The sequence below is a fragment of the Drosophila virilis genome, chromosome 2, assembly GCF_030788295.1.
Source record: "Drosophila virilis strain 15010-1051.87 chromosome 2, Dvir_AGI_RSII-ME, whole genome shotgun sequence".
NCBI classification, from domain to species: domain Eukaryota; kingdom Metazoa; phylum Arthropoda; class Insecta; order Diptera; family Drosophilidae; genus Drosophila; species Drosophila virilis.
The window spans coordinates 21,340,315-21,362,462 of NC_091544.1; the positions used below are offsets into that span (position 1 = coordinate 21,340,315).

General features: G+C 37.0%; 2 protein-coding genes across 3 annotated transcripts in view; both read right to left on the reverse strand.

Moving 5' to 3' along the window:
• The window catches only part of Fur1 (Furin 1), a 73,347-nt gene extending 54,134 nt beyond the window's left edge, over positions 1-19,213 (reverse strand). For both annotated transcript variants that reach the window (XM_015171905.3, XM_032433827.2), the window contains exon 1: positions 18,479-19,213. In XM_015171905.3, the coding sequence (XP_015027391.1) occupies positions 18,479-19,213 (735 nt within the window). The remainder of the gene's footprint in view (positions 1-18,478) is intronic.
• A 1,885-nt stretch (positions 19,214-21,098) lies between these two features.
• On the reverse strand, positions 21,099-21,896 carry LOC6629819 (proteasome subunit beta type-3). Its single transcript, XM_032433881.2, has one exon. The coding sequence runs from the start codon at positions 21,794-21,796 to the stop codon at positions 21,170-21,172; it is 627 nt and encodes a 208-aa protein (XP_032289772.1). The 5' UTR covers positions 21,797-21,896; the 3' UTR covers positions 21,099-21,169.
• Positions 21,897-22,148: the final 252 nt, after the last annotated feature.

Consider the following 22,148-nt stretch of genomic DNA (forward strand, 5'->3'; position numbering starts at 1 on the left):
TTTTTAAAAATATTCCCAGCCCAAAATATATATATGGAAGAATTTTATTTTTCTAAACATGATGATGTATGCATTCAATATGGTTTATATATTATGTATAAGTTGAAATAACTTTTGAGCAGTATATTGTGACTGTAGATCTTGTGAAAGAGCCTCCCAGTGATGAGTAAGTGTATATACAAACGACATACTTCGGGTCTTGACAACATCAACAACAACAAGTTGTCAAAAATGTAAAAGCTTTGAGGGCGCGTGAAACCAACTGTAACTCCCTCTCTGTAACTGCCTCAAATCGTATTAAAAGAGTCTTTGAGAATATTGGATTTGTGATTCTAAGACTGTAACCTCAAGGTACTATTTTCCAACAGTGACTTCTGTCGGCTAGAAAAATCCTCATAATTGAACTGACGCAGATGTACAAGAATATATAATCAGAGCTAGCTAAGTTTGCATCCAAAACCCTTGTACTCGTTTTCAATTTATTAATAGAGAGTTATCAGAATATCTTGTCTCCCATTCGATGCTCTTATATCTTGCGTGTCCCCTTTTACATCAAAAGCGAATGGCGAATATTTGTTGGTCTTGTTGTCGTTTTTCATTTCGTGTGTTGATTAAGTTAAAATGTTAATAAATATGATTATCGTGTCGTTTTTCTCGCTGTGCTGCCATTACCATGATTATGGCAATAAATAATAAAGTGTGTGCCCCATGCTCGCTGCCCCATTCCCACTTGTGCCCATGCGACACGCCACTTCGCAGAAAGGCAACCCGAGAAAGGCAGTTTTTGGTTACTGACTCAATTGACGTTAACTCGGAAAATATCAAAATACGCAGAAAATTGTCACAGTTAAAACTGATTCGAGTGCTTCCTAAAAGTTTGCTTTGATGTGCGCGCGTCACGTGGCGTATACGCAATGCGAGGGCTTAAAGTAACATATTTTGATTACGAACAGGATTTTCTAAAAATATTTTTGGATTCGGGTGATTTGGTAAGTTTCCTATAATATTTTTGAATTTAAACCAACATGAAATCAAATATCAGCAAGAAGGAATGGCTTCTGCAAATTGATTTTTTACTAGAACCTAATTTTCTTAAGACAATATATATAATTGTATATATATATATAATATGGCGGCCTGACCCGGCTGGTTCCGGCAAATGTCATACTTAAACAGAAAGGCAATCTTATGCACAGTTTCATGCATAGAACATGACACGGTGTATACTTGGAAATATATATATAAATAATGGTGACGAAGACGTCATGGGTAACGCATTTAATTTAAATTAAAAAACTATAGCACATGTCTCGAGTATGTTATTATGAAATAGAATACGAAAACGGACGACTTAAGCCTGGAGATCGAATAAATGGGTAGGTTTATAAAACTCTTGTGTTCTATGAATTTAATATAAAATAACTTGGCAGGACTTGACATAGTTTGCAGCATTTAGCTCGGCTCAAAGTTTCATAAAAAATGTTGCATTTTATTTTATTTTTTTTGCTAAATATAAACAGGAAAGAAATGCCACCAATGTAAATAGCGGCAGAGCGGGTAAGTTGTGGGCGGGCGCTGGGTGCTGGAATTAAACAAAAGTTGCCTGTAATTTGCAGTTTGCCAAGTTAGCAAAATGAACATTGGCCGGAATTGCGCCGTTTTGCGTATATAAAAAATAGACAGCGTTAATGGAGACAAAAAAAAAAAGATAGAGAGAACGAGAAACAGAAGAGAAATAAATAATACAGAGAAATGCCGGCACAATTTAATAGGATAAGGCAGCAGCAGCAGGCAAATGCAACGAGAGGAAACGTCGCCATTTTGATGCCAGCTTTTTGTTCGACTTGCATATTTCATGAAGCGTATTTCACAAGGAGAAGCGCATTTTACGCGCCAACTCTCGCAAAATGAGCAAATTATTTCACTGAATTCAATTCGCAATATACGTATTTAATGGGAATCGATGCGATATTCAAAGTAGTACTTAACATTTTATTATTATTTATTTATTAGACACTGTGGACGCCTACTTATCAATGTTTAATGACAATCGCATAAAAATTCTCCGAGCGTTGTTCGGAAACCAGTTCATAAGTCGCTTAAGTGTTGAACAAAACTCATCTCCCAAAAATATGCTTAACTGCTTTTAGGCACACCCCAATGCCTCCATCTAGTGTAAGTGCTCAGTTCATTAAGTTGATTTATGGGCTCAGGTCTTGTGTTACAAAACAAACTTTCACGCTTAAAGAGCTCTTAAAACATTCGCTTAAGTTTATATTTAAATTTGCCTGATGCCATGAGAATTTCGGCTGAAATATACGTACTTATAGAGCGCGCTTTTAGATCCCAGTTGATTGTAAAATATGTTAAAGTCGACGCATGCTTACCTGCAAGTGGGGTAAAAGAAAGAATATATTATAGAATTTGTGGAAATAATAAATTAAGGCTTGTTCTATTAAATTATAATTATTAACTTCGTTACTAGTTATATCTCATTATTTAATGCACCCCGAAACCGCGGTTTGGCAAATTCTTTAAACTTTCACTTGTTTTAGAAGTTTTTTAATATCAACAGAAAGTTCGCATTTTATCTATTTAGATACAACTTTTCTTTCATACTTATTTTTCTAAAATCGGAGAGGGATTTTTATTTTAATTCAGATAAAAGCATTAATGTGTCTAAAAGCTTTTTTGTGCGCTTGTGGGAGGTATACAATATTTTTCGGGAAATGTGTGACGGAGGTGAAGTGCTGAGTCAATTCAATTTCTCCCATCTTTCTGTTTGCTTTTTATGAAAACCAAAGCTATCTATCGTTCGGATAGCTACTATTAAGTATTAGCAGAATTCGGTTAAAAATATAATCTATCAAATCAATAGATATTATATTTATCAAATACTCTCCCGCAAACTATAATACCGACAAAAAAAATTTAATTTAATTTGAGTTGTGTTTTCTTTTGATAACTTCTAATTTCTATGCCTAAATTAATTAGTTTGATGTAAGTTTAGTTATTAAAAACTAACGTTTGCTTTCATCTTAATTGCTAATTACTTTCTGTTTAGTTTAGTCAAAGCTACTTCAAAGATGCTCTTTGTATTTGTTAACTGAGCTTTTATGAATCCCAGCTCTTATCTTTCAGCTCTCGATTATGCCGTATGGCATTTCGTTTAGCTGCAATTATGCGGCACCCTAATGACTTTTAATTAACTCTGAGATTTGTATACCCAACGCACATACGCTCTAATCCCACTAGCTGTTCTTATCTGGGCCATGTCCACGTCGCTTATGGCTAGCACTAATGCGTTCTCACCTGTACGGTTGTGTGTGTGGTTTTGTCGGCTTGATTGTATGTGTGCAAATATGTGTGTTCTGGGCAGACATTTCTGCCGCTCCATTGCACAGCATTGGCTATAAAAATAGCCCAAAGCGGCGCCATTTCAAATGCAGGCGCCACTTGGTCTTAGCCAAAGCCAAAAGCTTAATTACAATAGCGCGCACACACATACACATATACATACGAGCAACTGTGTGTGTGTGGACCATTGTTGTCGTCGTCGTGATTATTCATAACTTGGCAGACAGGCGCTTTTATTTATGTGGCCATTTGCACAACTGCCTCGTTGACTTTTCCAGTCGGCATTTGTGTGTGCGTATGTTTGTGTGTGTGGGCATGCGGTCACTAATAGGTGTTAATGTGTTGAATTGCCAGGTACATAACATGCTTACTACCCAGTCGAGGCCATAGGCCGTAAGACACACTTTCTGTATGTCCGAGCAAAAATAAATGAACTTCGTTTATGCCCGGTGACAAAACGTGTTAATGATATTTGGCCCGGATCAACGGTTTCTCTGTGGCACGTGTGAAATGCTACCTGGTCAATTACAACAAGTAAAAGAACAACGATATCGATTTATTGGCTATGAAGTGGTCAAGTGCAATAAAAGAGCTATCGCATTGATTGTTTCGTATGCTCGACGTCATTCTTATTTTATCAATGAGAATGAGAATAATTTAATTGTGAGGTATTTAGTTTTATACCAAATTTAAATGAAATATACTTTCAAGTATCAAGCTATGCATCTTACATATTTTTTTAAAAATTTTATTTTGATATATAAATTATTATATTGAATTGCAAACTGCCCCAAAAACGCTTGGTACAAAACTGGAAATCCAATTTAAGCTTGAAATACATTTATTAATATATAACAAACATTTATTACATTTCATACTTTCAAAAGAAGCCTATCTTTTAAGACACATTCTTTGGCACGTTTATACAAAGAAAAAAACGTTGGTACATGTATTTTTGCCCGTTTTTATACTCTGAACCAATTGAAAATGGGTCAAGAGGTTAAGGATCTCAACAGCTATAAGAGCTAGTGACTTGAATTATAGTTGTAGGTCCTCCTAGTGCCCGCGAAGATAGAGTTTGTTTCCGCTATTCGATAGCTTTCCTGTTTTCAAGTAGTCCATAATAATCAATATCGAAATCCTGATTTCTGACCAATTTTATAAATTTTTTTATACAATATAAATAATAAGAGCTAGAGTCGCCACAATTGACATGTAGCTATCTTCATAAAGTATCTTTTGAAAAAAAATTTCATCAAGATCGGTTAAGAAACTCAGAAGTTTTTAAATAAAACATGTTTTTGCTGGCCTTGAGCTTGGGGCAACAAGCGCAAATTCCAATAATTTCTGTATACATGTACATTGAATGTGTATTCAAGCGTTTCCTTTTTGAATTCTATCAACAGGATTGCAATTACGATAGTATTAATTTCTGAGCTGCTATTTGAATTCGTTTTTTTTTCTCTACAAGAATTAGTTTCTGGTGTCTCTGTAGAGTAGTGGCGGCAGCGAGTAATGCGGTCAGTTGCGAGTACGAACCCTGACAAGCGACCTTTTTTTTTTAATTGATCTTTATTTCTACAAACGAGAGCGTTGCGCGAGCTGCATTTGGTGTTGGAATAAGAGGGTCCAGCATATCCTCGTCTCGGGAGCTCCCGACTTGAACCATTTACTAGTTAATATTAAATTCTAACGACGAGCGATGTGCCTGTGTATGTTAAGCAATAGATAAGTGCAGACAAGTGTCAGATGTCACACACACTGAAAACTAACCAAGTGCAATGCTATGTAGCTCTATCCTCCTTACTATCTCCCAGTCTCTCTCTCCCTCTCTTTCTCTTTCTCTCTCTCGCTCTCTCTGCATCTCTATTTCTCTCCCCCACTCTTTCCCTCTCTCCCTATCTCTCGTATGCTGGTGGCAGCAAATGCTTTCATTATGGTTCAAGTGTAACACTGAGTGGGCCACTTGTCGTTGACGTTGAACGCCGCACGGTAGCTGCAGCGCCGGTCATGGACAAGTACACAAGGTGCAGCCTAAAAATATGCAACATTATACATATATATATATATATATATATATATATATAGTTATGTATATAATGCATATATATGCATATTTGCTGTAGTGCCACTAACAAGTAAATGGCAAAATGACTAAGTGGGCGGCCAGCGAGGGGGGCTGCTGTGGAGCGGACCCAGAAAGCAGGCTAAGGTCAGCGGCTAAGTTCAATACAAACACAGACACACACACTCACAAAACACATAATGGCGGCACTGATTGCCATCCGTTTAGTGCGTCCTTTTTGCTGCTGCTAGGCAACTTTTCAATGTCATGTGACGCAGGACGAAATGCTTTTGTGCAGCCAACTTTTTGAATGCATGCCAAATCCTGACAAGACTTTTAGCATGCCGTTCAATTTAGTGACAGAGATATAATTTTAGACATGCTTTTTAGCCACTTTTCTGTTTTATCTCACTTCTCAAAATGCTTTCATCATGTTGATTAAAAATTTAACATTCAAAAATGCATTGTAGTTTTTTTGCCGTATATAGAAATATATTGATTTTTGCATAATCATGTTACCTTTAATTAAAAAAAAAGCACTCTACTTTATTTAATGATAGATGGCCAACATACTCTGCCTTATAGTTAGCATAGTACAATTTCAAATTTTTAATATTATTTAAAATACACTGCGAAAATATCAATTAAAGCCAGATTCGAGTTTTGCTATCGACTTGAATCGAGTATTAAGCAACCACTTAAACGCCTGAGAGTACTCATAAATCTATTTTATTGGCTTGCAATTGATTTCATTTCAATGTAATTACAATATAAACAAAAAGCTTCTGTCCCCAAAAGGGTAGTTACAGAGCTAACCGCAAGCTAGATAACAATAGAAAGGACACAGATCCAAAAGGTGTGCAAATAAAATGTTTTATTTATTGATTTTCATACGGAAGTGTGTGCAGATAGAAAATGTATCATATAAAATATTAAATAAATAAATAAAACATTTTGCAAACGACGCGTGGTTATTTGTAATCAGTAACTGAAGCTAAAGTAATTACAATTTATGGCTATTCAACTTCTTACCTTACGTAATGAATAATCATTGAACCATTACGAAGTAACTTAGGGTAACACCTTCAAATGAGTTAACAAATTACTTAAGAGAGTTTTTTTGCGAATATCCCTGCCCATGCATTATGAATACTGTTGTTAATTTATATTCAAATTGAGTGTATGTTTAGCGTTCGCTCATTTATTTGCTTCACATTCAAGTTGGCAGTTCAATTTCAAGTGCCTGGCAATTAAAATGCCAATCTATGCACCGAGACACATGATATATGACTGTGGGCTCTAATAACTCAGTCAAATATTCAAACGCCAGCTCCAGCTTGTTCTCTTCGGCTCCTTTCTCAACCTATCACCTGTGCTATAGATGTCTCACTCTTGTTGGTGTGTGCATGGACGGAGCTACTCAATGATTTATTGTCACATTGTGTATTGGTTCTGGCACCTCTGGCATTTTCTGCTGGTCGTTGACCACAAATATTGAAGGTCAACAGAAATGCAGCAGCAGCAGCCGCAGTTGCAATCGCTACGAAAGTTGTGGCCAATTAATTGCAATTCAATTACGCAGCGGGAATAAAGCAAAACCGAATGACTGAAAAGTGATAAAACTTTTGCGCACACTCGACGTATGCGCAATATTGACGAATCAATGAAATGTGAAGTATACGTAGCATTTGCCCACTCATAAAGAATGTATTTAAATTTATGTGAAAGAGCAGATGTACATAACGTCTCTTAGAGCTCTTACTATGAGTTTTATGCCGCTGCATTATGTATACGACAGTCAGTTGACTGTTGCTTGAGTTGTTCCGTGTCATATATCGAATAATATATCTATCGTCATATCTATTAAAAATTTGAAATCTGAAATTAGGGATGTACACTATTTAATATTGGCTGCAATTTATTTTAGACTCGCTTTGCGTTGAATATATAAACAATGAGTTTTGATGATGATTGCAAAAAAAAAGTATTTGGAAAAAATGTTTTCAACTTATTTTTTAATTGCATTTTTGACACATTGAACAATGCAAAGCTCTTGCTGCATTTGTCTACATTTATTTTATTACATGCTTTTTATTTTTTTTATTTTTTGCAGGCATTTTCAGTTCAACTTTTTTGTTTTGATTGCTTGCACATTTGTGTGGAGGTCATGAAAATAAATTTAATTGCAAATCGACAAATAATATATTCCAAAAATTTCTTAATTGCTAGAGGTAGCTTATGGCAAACATGACATACCTTTAATCAAGCGTAAAGCGATGATTTGATTGTGCAATCATCGTTTCATTGCGCTTGCCATCCTACCCGAGCGCCAATAAAATGCAATTGCTAACGATTTGTTTGGCTAAGCGAAGAAAACACACAAAACAAAAGAATTGTGAGCAAATTGAATAGATTGGGATAAGTGATCGACTAAGAGGTGCCCTGTATCAAACTTTGAACTCTGAACTCCATAGGCAAAAGTTTTTTGAATAACCTGTTTTTTTCTAGAGGCTATGAAACCCTAAACAAATATTTAGATAACATACAATAGTATTCGTATATTATAATAGTTTTATTTGATCGATTAGTTAGGATTGACCCTTATATCCTTAACATTCAATAGACTGGACATGGTTTTTAGAAATCTAAGAGGCTCATGGCTCCTAAAATCTCTGAGAACGATGAGGCACGATAGATAGATAGACAAGGCTTAGGGTTGCCTTAATGACTGTGCCTAGCATTCAATTTATTCAATTTATCATATTTCATTTTCGCAGGGTATCAGAGGGCAGAAAACTTGGCCAATATTTATGCAGCCAAAACATTTGCCACAAATTCAAGTTTTCACTTTGCCCTGAGCTATAAAGTTGTCATGCTTGATTGAGCACTGTATAAATTTCCATTCCGCTTCGGTTTTTCGTCAGTTTTTTCCGCTATTGGTGCAATTAAAAAGGCCCTAAAATCAACTCAACTTTGACCTTAACAAAAATGGTGCGATGTTTTGTTCACTCAGTGTGACTGCTACTCCGACTGCGCCGGGCCATGTGCTCTGTGCTTTGGGCCTTTTAATTAAAATCACAGCAGCAATTTAAAGGCAGTCACTGTTACAGTTTTATGGACGTGGAGAGGAGTGTGGGGAGTTACCAATTGGCGCTTGCTTTGTGTGAAGCCGCCTGCCCGGTGACCATTAGCAATTTTTCACTTCAATTGAGGCGACAACCAACAGCGAAAGGGAGGATATTATCAATGCGGCAAAAGCCTAACGAAAAGGGGTGTAGCCAGTACATAAAAAAGCAAGGACAGAATGTACACGATAAAAAATATCGACTCTAATGATTTTTAACTTAAAAAAAAAATAGATTGATCTAAAAAATCGTTTGCCAGTAAGCAGCGTAGCAAAGTTAGGTGTCTATTAACTTTCGTTTTGGAAAATGGCCGAGAATTTTGGCTATTAAGCAATGTACCCTGTATGCCGAAATGTATTAAGCAGCACAGAAACAAACAAAGTGAAGATGAATTTATAAAAAGAAAGTCAGAGGAATAGAGAAAGCTAATGAAAGTTTAAATACTAGCCACTAGACTATAACCGGTTGCGCACATTTTATGAGTCCTCTATGAAACCATATTTAAACAAGAGGCTCAAATTGGAAGTCCCCGACTATGGGATACCCCGAACCATACCCCTTTCTTCTAATAAAACCAAATGCAGCTTGCGCTATGAGCTCGTTTGCGTTAGCTGGAATAAAAACAGATTAACATATATAAATAAATAAATAACTCAATTGGAGTCGAACTCGTAACAGACCACACTATCTGAGACACTAATTAAATACATGTCAATTGCATTAAAGTGTGGCTTAAATTGGTGGCTAATACAAATAAAAGATACATGATATACTTATTTATACTACTTCTTCTAGCAGCTACATGTCAAGTTTGAAGAATGTAGCTCTAAAAAGGTAAGAGGTTTGCTCAAACAAGACGATTTCGATTACTGCCCATCAATTAACTATCCCGAGCACTCAAGGCATAATTTTTGCTGCTCATTATATTACATAGCAATGGCAAAGATATTTCAAATATTCAGGGGCGCGCTGTTACATGTTGTAGCTGGTTAATTTAACTGCCAGTTTGCCTGGAATTTTGATGATGATGTTTGACAATTGCCTGTGTTGCTCGTTGAAAAGCCATCAAAATTACAAGGACTATTGCCCGTTGTTAGCAAACCTGTCCGGCAGTGAAAATTCATTAAGCTCTCAATTAATCTCTTGAAGGCCGAAAATTGTTGGGGCCAAGTTAAGCTGAGAACTTTTAGAACAGTAGCTTTAAAACTGCATGCCACTTTTTGAAACTGCGAAAAACAAATTCAAGTCATTTTTTAGCCAACAGCAGCACGCAAAAACTGAAAATGAATTTTTGAAATATTTATTAGACAGCTGCAACTTTTCGGCTATTGGCTAAAAAGTTGCTGTCAGCCAAAAGGCATCTACAGACAGATACATGCATGCACATATTAATATATTGTATTTGTAATATGTTCTAGTTGCTTGGGGCACATTTACTTATTGATTCGTTCACTTCATTCATTTGTGGCGCAAAAGTTGCAAACTTAATTTTCAAGCCAAAAGTGTACAACATTTTCTTCACTATTTCATTTGAATTTCATTTTAAGCAAAACTTGAGCTTAAGAGCTTTTGAGAGAGTGTGTGTCTGGATGTCTGTGTGTGTAAGCCTCTCATTTTACACTCAATCGCATACTGGTTTACATATTCAATTAGGTGCCACGGCCCAAACCGAAAGTTGGCAGCAAATTGCACTGTCAAGTTCTGCCTCAACTTGTGGATCAATGACAAAAATATATAAACTTTTGATACTTCTTCATGTCATGTGATTAAAGTTTTACATGAGCCGCTCCCGTCTCCACTTCTTCCTTCCATTTACAAACAGCTGAGCTAGCAAAATCCTTTCTGCCATTTGCATGAGCAAAGAGGCAGCCCAACAGGCAGCAGCCAACTTGTGACTATTGTGCAAGCCAGTTCCAAGCACTCGTCAGATAAATGGCAGTGCCTGTTTTGTGTGTGAGCTTGTGTGCGTGCCTGTGTGGTTCGCATGTTGCTTTGTTAGAAAACAAAAGTTAAGTCATAAATATTTTCCGAGTTTTTGACTCGAAATTTATCAACGATATCCGCCATGAGACACACAGTACGGAAAGAGAGAGGTAAGGAGCAGCACCCACAGAGAATACACAGACAGAAGGCTGCAATAACTGCCACAACTTTCTGCGTATATGCATAAAATAAAAAAGTGTGTGCATCACATGCTGCGGGGTAAAAAAAATTTAAATTAAAATTGCCAATTTGGCGGCTAGCCATTCGATGGCACAGTGCTGCTTAAACTGTGGCTATTAATTCTAAAATTAATCGCAAATAATTTGTTGGGGATTTAGATTCGCCAAATTACATTTAATGGAAATCTATTAACTTGATCAAATTATAACTTGTGAAAATGTCAAAGACTTCTTCCTTTAAGAAAATGTTTAAAAACTTTTCGTTTGCTTAAGGGAGGGGTCCCACTTAAATATTTTCCTTACCTATTTGAAAAAGTGTCAAAACATCCTTTGATCTAGGTGCTATATTGGACCAACTAAAACCTTCAACATTGTCGGTGCTTCTTAAAATGCGACATTTGACCGTTTTAAGACCTTCTTACGGGAAATTTAGCTTATCTTTCTCAATAAAGCATTTTTAAAATGAGCGTGTGGCATCCGTCAGAAGCCCTTCTGAAGATGTTACCGCATTCATTTTGGTGTTGGAGCGATAACAAAAGTTAATGAGCCGTTGACCTTCATCAACAAGCCAAAAAAAGGCAAGAAAAAATCCTTTTGCGAGATGAAAATTAAATTTATCAGCAACGCGACAGACAGGCAGCAGGCCAGGAAGGCAGGAAGAAAAGCGGTTTCTGTTTTACACATCATTGACCGTGATTTTAATTATGCGAATGTAATAAAGAAAGTAAATGTGGACGACGCGATGGCTGCAAGGTGCATACAGCAAAAAGAAAAAGCGGGAAATAACAAACCATCAACGACAATCAACAACACTGTGCAACGTGTTTGACGGTACGGTTTTTTTTTTATCTATAAAACTTTAATATATAAGTATATTTATACCCTGAACCCATTAAAAATGGGTATAAGGGTATATTGTATTTGTGCAAAATCCAAATGTATGTAACAGGCAGAAGGAAGCATCTCCGACCCCATAAAGTATATATATTCTTGATCAGCATCAATAGCCGAGTCGATCTAGCCATGTCCATCTGTCTGTCCGTCCGTCCGTCCGTATGTATGACCGCAAGGATCTTAGAACCTATAAGAGCTAGAGACTTGAAATTTTAGATGTAGACGCAGATAGAGTTTGTTTCCGATAATCGATAGCTTACTCCGTTTCCAAGCAATCGATAAGCAAATCGATATCGATATTCTGTTTTTTGGGCAATTTTGGTATATAATAAGAGCTAGAGTCACCAAACTTGACATATAGCTTCAAAAATAAAATATATATATGCTTTTGATATTGGAAGAAGAGGGTTCAGGTATCCCCTAGTCGAGAGCTCCCGACTAGAGCCTCTTACATGCTTTATTTTTTGTTGTTGTAATTATTTGAGATTGTGGGATATTTGCCACAACTTTTGTTTTGAAGCGATTTCAAAAAGGTTTTCACCAATAAAAACAGAAAAAAATATCAATCGTTTAGGAAATATTTAAATTAATATTTTAAAATAACGTTGATTTTAAAAATTTGGGAAAAGCTAAAATTCGTATTAACATGAATTGCAATACATTGATACTGCAATACATAGAGATAGAATACTCAAATTATCTTCTGCTTGATAAAAACAAAAATGAGTTACAAGCAAAATCGATTGAGATTTACGAAAGTTATGATGAATATGGTAAACCAACCCCCCAAATGACCAAAGATATTTTTAATTTTTATATTTAATCCATATCGGGGCATTTGGGTCCCCAAGCTTATCAATAACAAGCAAGAGTTCTAGTCAGGAGCTCCCGACTAGGGAATAACCTGAACTCCCTTCTACCAACACCAAGTGTAACTCGCGCTTGTTTTTTTTTTCTTAATTGGCAAAAGCTATAAAATGAAAGATACTATATATATTAATATTTACTATTCTAGAAGCAACAATCAATTAAGTTTGGTGACTCTAGCTCTTCAAATTCCAAGAGTTACTCAAAACATAAGGATTTCGTTATCGATTTGTATCGATTACTCTAAAACGGGACAAGGTTTCGATTATCGGAAAGAAACTCGTACTGCATAGACTGGGAGGATTTAAGTATCTAGTTTTTATGGGTTCTGCAATCCTTGCGTACGGACAAACGGACGGACATGGCTTCATCGACTCGACTTTACGAGGGCAGAAATACATCCTTCTGCGTGTAACATACATTTGAACAAATACCAATTCTTACCCATTTTTAATGGCGTCAAGGTATAAAAATCCATTTTCATTAAACGGAAAATGTATTTTTGTTGAATAGTGTAATCGAGTAGTAGCGTCAAAATTAACCTGCGGTAAGCTTAAGAGCGCGACAAAGGTATAAAAAAGAAATATGAGAAAATATCGCGCAAAAAGAAAACCGTCATGAAAATTAATTAAAAAGGCAGGAACAAAATCGCAACAAGACAAAAGGCAAATAACAAAGTGAAGCTGCAAACGTTTCCAAGAGGCTTTTCAATTAATTTGATGGACCGGAGCTAAGCGTAGTCCTGGCAGCAGGACAAAGATAACATTTATCACAACACGAACAATAGAAGTGAACGGCTGAAGAGGGGGGCGTTGTAATTCCAGTGTTATGTTAATACGTCTAACTACAAAGCCAAGTCCAGAGCCACGTCCTGTACAGACTGGCCAGAAGACAGTCAGGGAAGTTGCCTGCTTGCATTCGCTGATAAGCGATGACAAACAGCAGCTGGCAAGGATCTGAAAGGCTGTTCCAAGCCGCTGCAACTGACAGGCAATCGGCGCACAACTGAGCGTCCTCAAAGGACCTACAGAGGTGTATGCTTACCCAAAGCTATATTCTGGCCAACAGGCAGTCAGGTATATTAATGCAGCGCATAAATTGTCTTTTGGCTTATCTGAACAACTTGTGCGCCAAAAATGCATTTGTCAGAAGTTACTTAAAGACGGCGCCGACACGGCCCAGAGCTTCGTGCTTAATTGGAAACATAATAAATGAGTAAGTGACTCGAGTTGAAAGTGGAAACAAGTCAAAAGCTGCACATAACACTGTAGAAATGGTGAACATTTTCAAGTCTTTTGCTTTCAGTTCAAAAAGTTTGGCGAAGCTTTGATGTGTTTATAAGGCTTTATTAATTGTTGAGTGTATTTACTAAATATTATTTATAGCTATATATTTTAATTTTATATTTTCCATAATCGAAATTTAAAATAAAATAAAAGGAAATTAAATTTAAACCGACTTAAATGCTACTATCCATAACAATCTCCGTACTTCACAAAACCTCTTTTCGAAAAATAAAACTTTTGAGGTTGTCTTTTATCATAATGCCAGTGCTAAAAGTTTATATAGCAGTGTACAAATTGATGTCATATGCACAAACAGACAAACATACATATAAACTATATAAGGCACATACACTTCTTAGTTTTCATTAAAAGTTCTGCATGCTTACCATGACAACGTTGCGTGGGCAGAACAGTGCGGGGTCCCATTGCGAGAGTTGGAAAACACTGTAAGTTGCTGACTGTGTCACGCCCACTGCTAAATACAATGGCAAAAAAAATCAAAACGAAAACAAAAAGTAAAACAAATTATTCAGGATGGGGATGCGCAATGCACAGCAAATGGCAAAAAGTCGCTGGTTGAATGTTTATTAATTTGTTTTTCCTGTTATTGCAAACGTTTTTGTTGTTGGCTGTTACTAGTGTTTAATTTGTAACTTGCTTTGCGCAGTTGGTTGGCTCAAGTTTTTCAGACTTTGTTAAATGAAATTTGCAACATAAACAAACAGAATTTGCAGCGAAAATAGGAGAAATATTAGCAGCGCTGTCAGTCTTATAATAATAATTATAATGTCACATTAATATGTAGCATTTCTCTATAAATCTGTTTATCGTATAACTGAAGTTGAGCTTTTCACTGTTAGAACTGGGTTACGGGAAATTCCACCCGCATGTGTGGAAAACGCGAAAAACATTGTTTATTTACCATTCCATTGGCGAAAATCTCGTTTTCAAAGATCTTTGTTCAAATTAATTTATGGGGTGTTTTCACACTTTTCAAAAAATGCATCCATCCTTAGAAATCCCTACATAGCAACCTAATGAAAATGTATTTTAGCAATTTTGGAAATTCCATTCGCTCTTGGATTGAAAGTGCGGGTTTATTAAACGAAAATTGAATTTTCGGCTTCAAGATTCGCACCACAAGACTAACATGGGCGGAAGCATTTGACTACAAAATTAAATTCCTTTTTGATGCACTTTAAATATTTTAGAATAGAAGATTAGATCTAGGCAGTTTCGGTAGACCAAACTTATCACGAGCAAGGCCGGACAATAGGACAATGACAATTAATGTCATGTTAAATTATCATATTCAAAATCACTTAACACAACGTCACGTTAAGAGTTAATCGGCTTAAGCATTAGCAAAACTTTTGACACTCTAACAGCGACCTTTTACATAAATAACATATAACAGGCAGCTATTCATATTAATATTTTCTTTATCACTCCCAATAAGAATCTGCATATAACATTGTGATGATATACCCTAAGCTTTTTTAAACAGCCACATTTTAACAACGTTATGCTGCATATTTTACAAAATTATAGAAGTGAGCTACAGTTAATTATCAAATGAGCACTTCAGATAACTAAGATTTGCTCAAATCGAGGTAAAGTTGTTTAAGGCCACATTCATTAGTAGTTTTCCCCCTTAGCTTAAATCCGCACAATTTTACAGTCATTTGATATTGTTTAATTATGTAAATGCTATGCACTTTAACAATGCCATTTAAAATTAATTTTCAATTAACTTGCAACTGCCGCCGAGCAGAAACAGGAACATCAACAGAAATTCCTGGCGCTCAAACGGAAATATTTTAAATGATTCTTGCTGTGAAGCTGAGCGAAAAACTTTTGCACTACTCTTAATAATTGGAGTTCTCTGGGCTTTTGTAGCTGCCAATTAATACAATGGGCGCCCATTGTGAATGATACTAATTTCCATTTAGATCTGGCCGACTCAAGTAAGTGGCGAAACAAAAGGCTCCCGTTGACAGTTTTCGCCACCTGAGCGCGTCTCAATTGAAAACTCAAATGCCAACTAAGAATTCAAGTTTCCAGTTAACCCCGGGCAGCTGCAAAAGTAACTGCCACGGCGATTTTAACTTTCAAACGTCAATTGTAAGTGCGGCTGCCCATACCTATGTATAAACGAGAGTGGGCTGAGAACTTTCTGATCTAAGAATTAAGGAAACCTGCCAAGCGCAATCAATTTATCAAAATCTTTTGTATTGAACAAAGAATATTGCCATGCGTTTTAAAATCGACCTGAATATACATTATCAAAGTAAACAAATGAAGTTTGGTCCACCAAGCAATTACTACGCAATAGATCAATCTTAGGATTCTTTAAGAAAGAAAGAAAAAAAGCACATTTCTTGGTTGAATCGTCACTTAAGGCAACTACAGTATGAAATTGAGCTATTAACCAATCAGTCAGGATAAACAGTTTCTTATAAATAGACTGCAGAGAATTCCTCAAGACTAGACGAAATCGAATAGGAGGCAGCTTCGACATTTACGTCTGTCTGTCTATACGTCTGTATGGACAAATCAATGTTTAATAAACGCAAGTGGACAATTTCGAGTGTGAAACTCTAGTTTATTATGATACATATATAGTAGATTTGCAAGCAAATAGCTGACATTACTAGCAATTTGTGCGTCTGCCGTTTGTTACTTAACACTAACTTTGTCGGTTAGGAGAGGGAAATCTGCCGGAGTGGTCTGTGTTTCAATTATCTGACAAAGTGTACCAGTTGAGGGATTTTTGCGAATCGTTGTCGCTTCACTGAAATCAGATTAAAGTTTGCCAAAGCAATAGACCAGTCGCAGCACCTGCGAGCCCTTGCCTTGGCTAGTTAAGATAGACAAAAAGGTGGGAGAAAGATTTCGATGTGTGTTGAAAAAAAAAATATCATCAAACTTTGTCCAGCACAGAGATACCCAACACAGCTCTCATCTAACCCACTAGCCATGGAAATGTAGTTGGACTCACATAACCTGAAAGTTAGTTCAAATGCGCACTGAATAGATTTACAAGTGAGTGTATGAATGCACGTACTGATGTACGTACGAGTGTATGCATGTGTGGCATAAAGTTTTAATAGTCTCACATTTGAGTGTTCTAATGATATGCTAAACTGCCAAACGAGAGGTTCTGCCTCAAGTTTACCTTGCCCTGCTCGTGTGGCCCGCTCTTCACATTGCCTTCAGGCCAAATTGTTGCAATTTAAAAAGTTTATCATCAACTGATGCGGGTCGGATTGCCAAGTCCCCAGCTATTCGCTTAACATTAGTTGGGCCCTGCACACAAAAAGCTTGCGGGCACAGTTGAGAACATTTGGAAAGGCACGAATATTTAATTTGCCTACTGAATATACACAAGTGTAAGATCTATCAAAGGGTAGTCGTTTATTTAAGGATTTTATTTTAAGGGGAGTCGTGTGGAAGAGGTGAAAACACAAGCCACAATCCCTGCGGCCAGCTGTTGTCCTACTGTAAGCATCTGACCACGCAATAAGGAAATAGGGTAGTCCAATTGTCAAGTAGGGAAAAGCACTAAAACTCAAAAGCTGTAGAAATAAGGTTTGAATGCGTAACATAAATGCTTTGAATCAGTTGAAAAGCAGCTCAAGTATTTATGAAAGTGGTTTAAGACACAGGTTTAAGTTGCTTTAGTGGCCTAAAAATTGTTAAAAAAAAGGTTCAAGAACAGATGCCCGGCTGTTTACAATAATTTTAAATGCGATTAAAGACCATTTTAAAATGAGGGTACAGGTAAAGTAAACTAATTTTATCTGGTTTAATCGTTCTTTAATTCAAATTCTAGCTTAACATTTAAACAGCTTTTAAATATATTGTCCATATTTGCTTCTGCTTATATATTCAGCCCAATAAAATTGTGTAAAAGGGGGAAAAGGTATTTGTGCACATTTATGTAACAGGCAGTCGAAAGCATCTCCGACCCCATTCAGTATATATATATTCCTAATCAGCATCAATAACAGAGTCGATCTAGCCATGTTCGATTGTCTGTCCGTCTTTCCGTTCTTCCGTCTGTCCGACTGTCCGTATTAATGAACGCAAGGATATAAGAAGCTAGAGGCTTGAAATTTTGAATGTAGGTCCTCTTTTTCCCGCGCAGTACGAATTTGTGTTCGATAATCAATCACTTGCCCCGTTTCCATGTAATCGATTAAAATCCATATCGAGTCAGTTGAGCAAAATTGGTCAATAATGAGAGCTAGAGTCACCAAACTTGACATGTTGCTTCTATAAAAGTATGTATATATCAAGTATCTTTCATTTTATAGTTATCACCACCTCCCCACTAGTTAGTTATTAAAGAAAATGTGTTTGCGCCTAATTTTTTTGCAAGAACTCCTGTATACACACACTTTCATACGCGTCTTCTTTGAATTCCATCAACAGCATTGCAATTGCGATTGCATTGTGTTCTGTGCTGTGTTTATCTTACTTGATTAAAACTGCTTTAAGGATAATTTAACATTACAAATAATAAATACCAATATTTTCAGAGTAATCGAAATATGCTTTCAGATATGCTCCATTCCAAATGTTCTTTTTGCCAGCACGTCAAAGTTTCATTTATTTCAATTATACCAGAAAACAACCCGAATTAAATTTCTCGGTATATAAATATTGAAATTCATTTGTTTTTCGTTTCACTTTTTATGATATTGATTCATTACTCACCTTGCCCAAATTGACGAAACCGTGTTCCTTGGCAACGGCATCGGCGATACCATTGTTATCACCGTTCGGTATGTGGACCGCCCAGGTGTGCGTATAATGGCCAGCGTCCCCGCCAGCTGCGCGCCCACTCCTGGGGCTGCCGCTGCTGCTGCTGCTGCTGGCTGCGCCCTTTTCATAGTCGAGGATATAGGGCGGAAGCAATGGCGACTGGGCGTGACCGGGCTCCACTTTGGCCGCGAAACCGACATTTAAATTACATAAGAAAACTACGATACTAAATTGTAAAATCAGCAGCATTGCAGTCGACGGCGACGTCGCAGTCAGCGACCACGTTCGCGTCGCCGTCGGCGTCGCTGTTGAGCATTCTGGATGTCTGTTGCGAATGCGTTTCGTTTTGTTGTGCGTTAAAAAACTATTTTTTAATAAATTGCAATTGAAATTGAAATTTGTTATATCACATTCAACGATTGTTTGTTGCTCTTGTTGTTGTCCTTGCTGCAAGGAGGAAATGGTTGCAGCAACACTTGCAGGTGTTGATTTGGGCTGACAAAAAGTTCTTCTGCTTACAACATGTTGCCTAACTTTATGCAGTGCGTTGTTTTTGATGCTTCCTTGTTGATTGTGTTTGTTGTTGACGTTGCAATTGATGCTGCTGCTGCTGCTGTTGCTGCAACTGCTGTTGTTGTTGATGTTGCTATTCGGCTGCCTGCTCCATCGCACGACGTCGTTTTTCATTGTGCGTTCGATTTGTGTTATTTTATTAAAGGCGTGTCTGCTTCCGTATGTGAGTTAGTTTTATGTTTATGTGTGTGTATGTAAATGATTTGATTGCTGCTTCCACAATGTTACTTTCTTCTTAACGTTGAGTAGCTACTGTAAACGCTTTACTGTCCGATTTAAACTGCAAGAAAACAACAGAATTGAAATTTGCATTACTATACGATGAAACTGAGTTGGAACATGGTTAAACTAAATGTTAAAAAATTTCAATTTAAAGTAATTAGACAAATTGGCATTTCAGGTATTTATCAGATGTAAGATATATTTCTCTCGCTATTCATTAAATATTGTGTTAATACAACCAAACTTTTTAACGAATTTTCTATGCGATATAATTTATATGTTAAAATAAAGTATTCACAAATAAACAGTGTTTTACACCAAATAGCTTCGAGGCAATCTGGATAATTCCAAAACTAAGAGACTTGTTTGCCGGGTCACCTACACTTAGACAAGCCGCTTACCCAATTTTATCCAGTTTCCTTACTTGCCAACTAAAATATTATTTAGTTAGCAGAAGCTTTAAGCACATAGTTGGCCAAAGGACAGTTCGCGAGACAAACGAAAAAAAATAAGTGCCTGCCAATGACACATTCAATTTGTTAACAAATATTCTTTTACAAAAGATGCCTGTGTCAAGAAGCTCGGACAAATCTCGGCTCATTAGCAGGCGACTTATGAGCCACAAATGATATGCGACATGGCACTCAGGAAAAGAAAAAGAAGAGCTCAAGGCGTAGTTGATGCCAATTGTGGACAGTTAGTTTGGCAGAATATTTTTTCTTTGGAATTGGCTAACATTTAGCTAGCGGGCCAAATCACATTGATTGCTAACCAGGCCAAACAGTTGTTGGCATTGCAAATGAGGCGCCGAAATTGGCCAACTGGCTTTTGACAAATGCCATTGTGCGAAAAGTGCCCATGACTGATGATGGCCCAGAGGCTAAACAGCTAACAGCCAACGGCCAGAGCATTGATTGTCATATTTCGCCGGCAATTGTGATCGAGTAGGACGATTTCTGGGTATGCAGTCAGCGCGTAATTAAAGCCATGTGAACAACGGAAATGGCCAGCTCCGCTAGCACCACCCTCAAGGCCAGGGCATCATCAGCCGAACGGATATTGTGGTGTGCGACGTTTGGACATGGTAATCAATAGTCAAGCGGATAGGAAATTGAATTTTCATGCGACAATAGAGGCATTCAATATGCAGTGGGGGATAAGCCCGAGAAACGAGTGGCTGACAAAATATTTGACAATTTTTCTGCTGAAGTACCATTGCCAGAAATGTTTAACAAACGAATGTTTTTTTATATACAAATTTTTTTGAGATAAGCACATACATGATATTGGAGTATTTTACGGAGTCTGCCAAAAATGTATTGTTAAAGTTTTCTGTTAAGACTCCAGGTACAAGTCGAAATCCTTAGATCTCATTCGAGATCCTCTATGCCTAATTTTGTAAGTAATTGAATAACGAATCTGCTTCAGTTCAAAACAAAATGTGGACTGGATTCGCCATCGATAGAATAGCTACGGCTATTATTTTCGAAATATACTAAGTAGTAGCTTATCTATCTTATTTTAACAGCAGTATGTTTATAGGCATAGCAGAGTCTCTTGAATTAATCAATCAAAAATTGAATTATTGTTTAAAATTGTTTTATAGGTTTTACTTTTCAGTAAAAATAAGTGCTTTAGTCAACTCTGAACCTCCTTGAGCTTGGAAGCGCATTGAGCTTATATGGGTTTAATTATTGCCGTAGAAGTAGAAAAACCTTTGAGGATTTAATAGTAAGTAACGCGTTGCTAGTAGAAAGCCACTATAATAGTGTTTACTTAAGAGATTCCCTTATAATTATGAAGTACCTTTATTTATATCACAATTCTTAAAGCGTTTCAATTCAGCAGCTAATCCTTACGCGTTCTGATTAAACGCTCAGTAATCTTATCCTTCTCAAGAATAAATATGCTGGAACCCCAGCCACTGACCGCATCACGATTAAATGATCCCAGCATTGCCTGTGCAATAGTCTTAAAAAGTTCTGTTGCATTTAGATTCGGGCTCCAAACGCTCTCGCACATGCCTACCAATTGATCCGAACAGGTGCCAGTAGCTACAAAATCATTTGTGACATTGGCACAGCCAATAAGATCCATGCAGCAAATATAAGGCTCAAGGGTTTCGGGATCAAGGCCGGCAATAACGGGCTCAACAAAGAATGGACCAAATCGATGCTCGTAAAGCAAATGGGAGAGTAGTTCCGTCAAGACTTTCGGCGACACTTCACGACCCTCATTGATCTCATAAACATTCTTGCGGTACAACAGACGATTGTACACAGTCATAATATCCGTCTGCAGACCAGTCAAACCCAAATACAAACGTGGCGATAGATGGAAAACCTTCTGACAATCTTCGCCAGCGGTGTGCGACTGCAAGCCAAATCGACGATCCGTGGCAATGCCAATACAATCCTTGCCCTGCATGGCAATTACACAGCCCCCATTATATGTAATCTTATTAGTCGTAGTCATTTAGCTTGAATTGCAGGAAGAACTATATAATATAATAATCCTTGTCGAGTAGTTCTGTGTGTGTGAAAAGTTTTTGATGAAACGATAGATTTCCAGACGAGCTCATAAAAGTTAAAGTTCTTTTCATAGATTGCTTAGATTTCTGGCGATGAAGAACGCCTGATTGAGTGGCCGCATTGCAATTATGTACGCCATAAACTTGTGTAACAAATTTTTCTGCTAAATTCTGGCCAGTATATAAAGTTTTGGGCATTGCGAAAAGAGTTCCTTTAAAAGCAAAAAGCAACAAAGTCATTAAAAACTTGCACGAAAAGTTTTTTGGGCACACTTAAAGTTCCAATTCCACTGCACT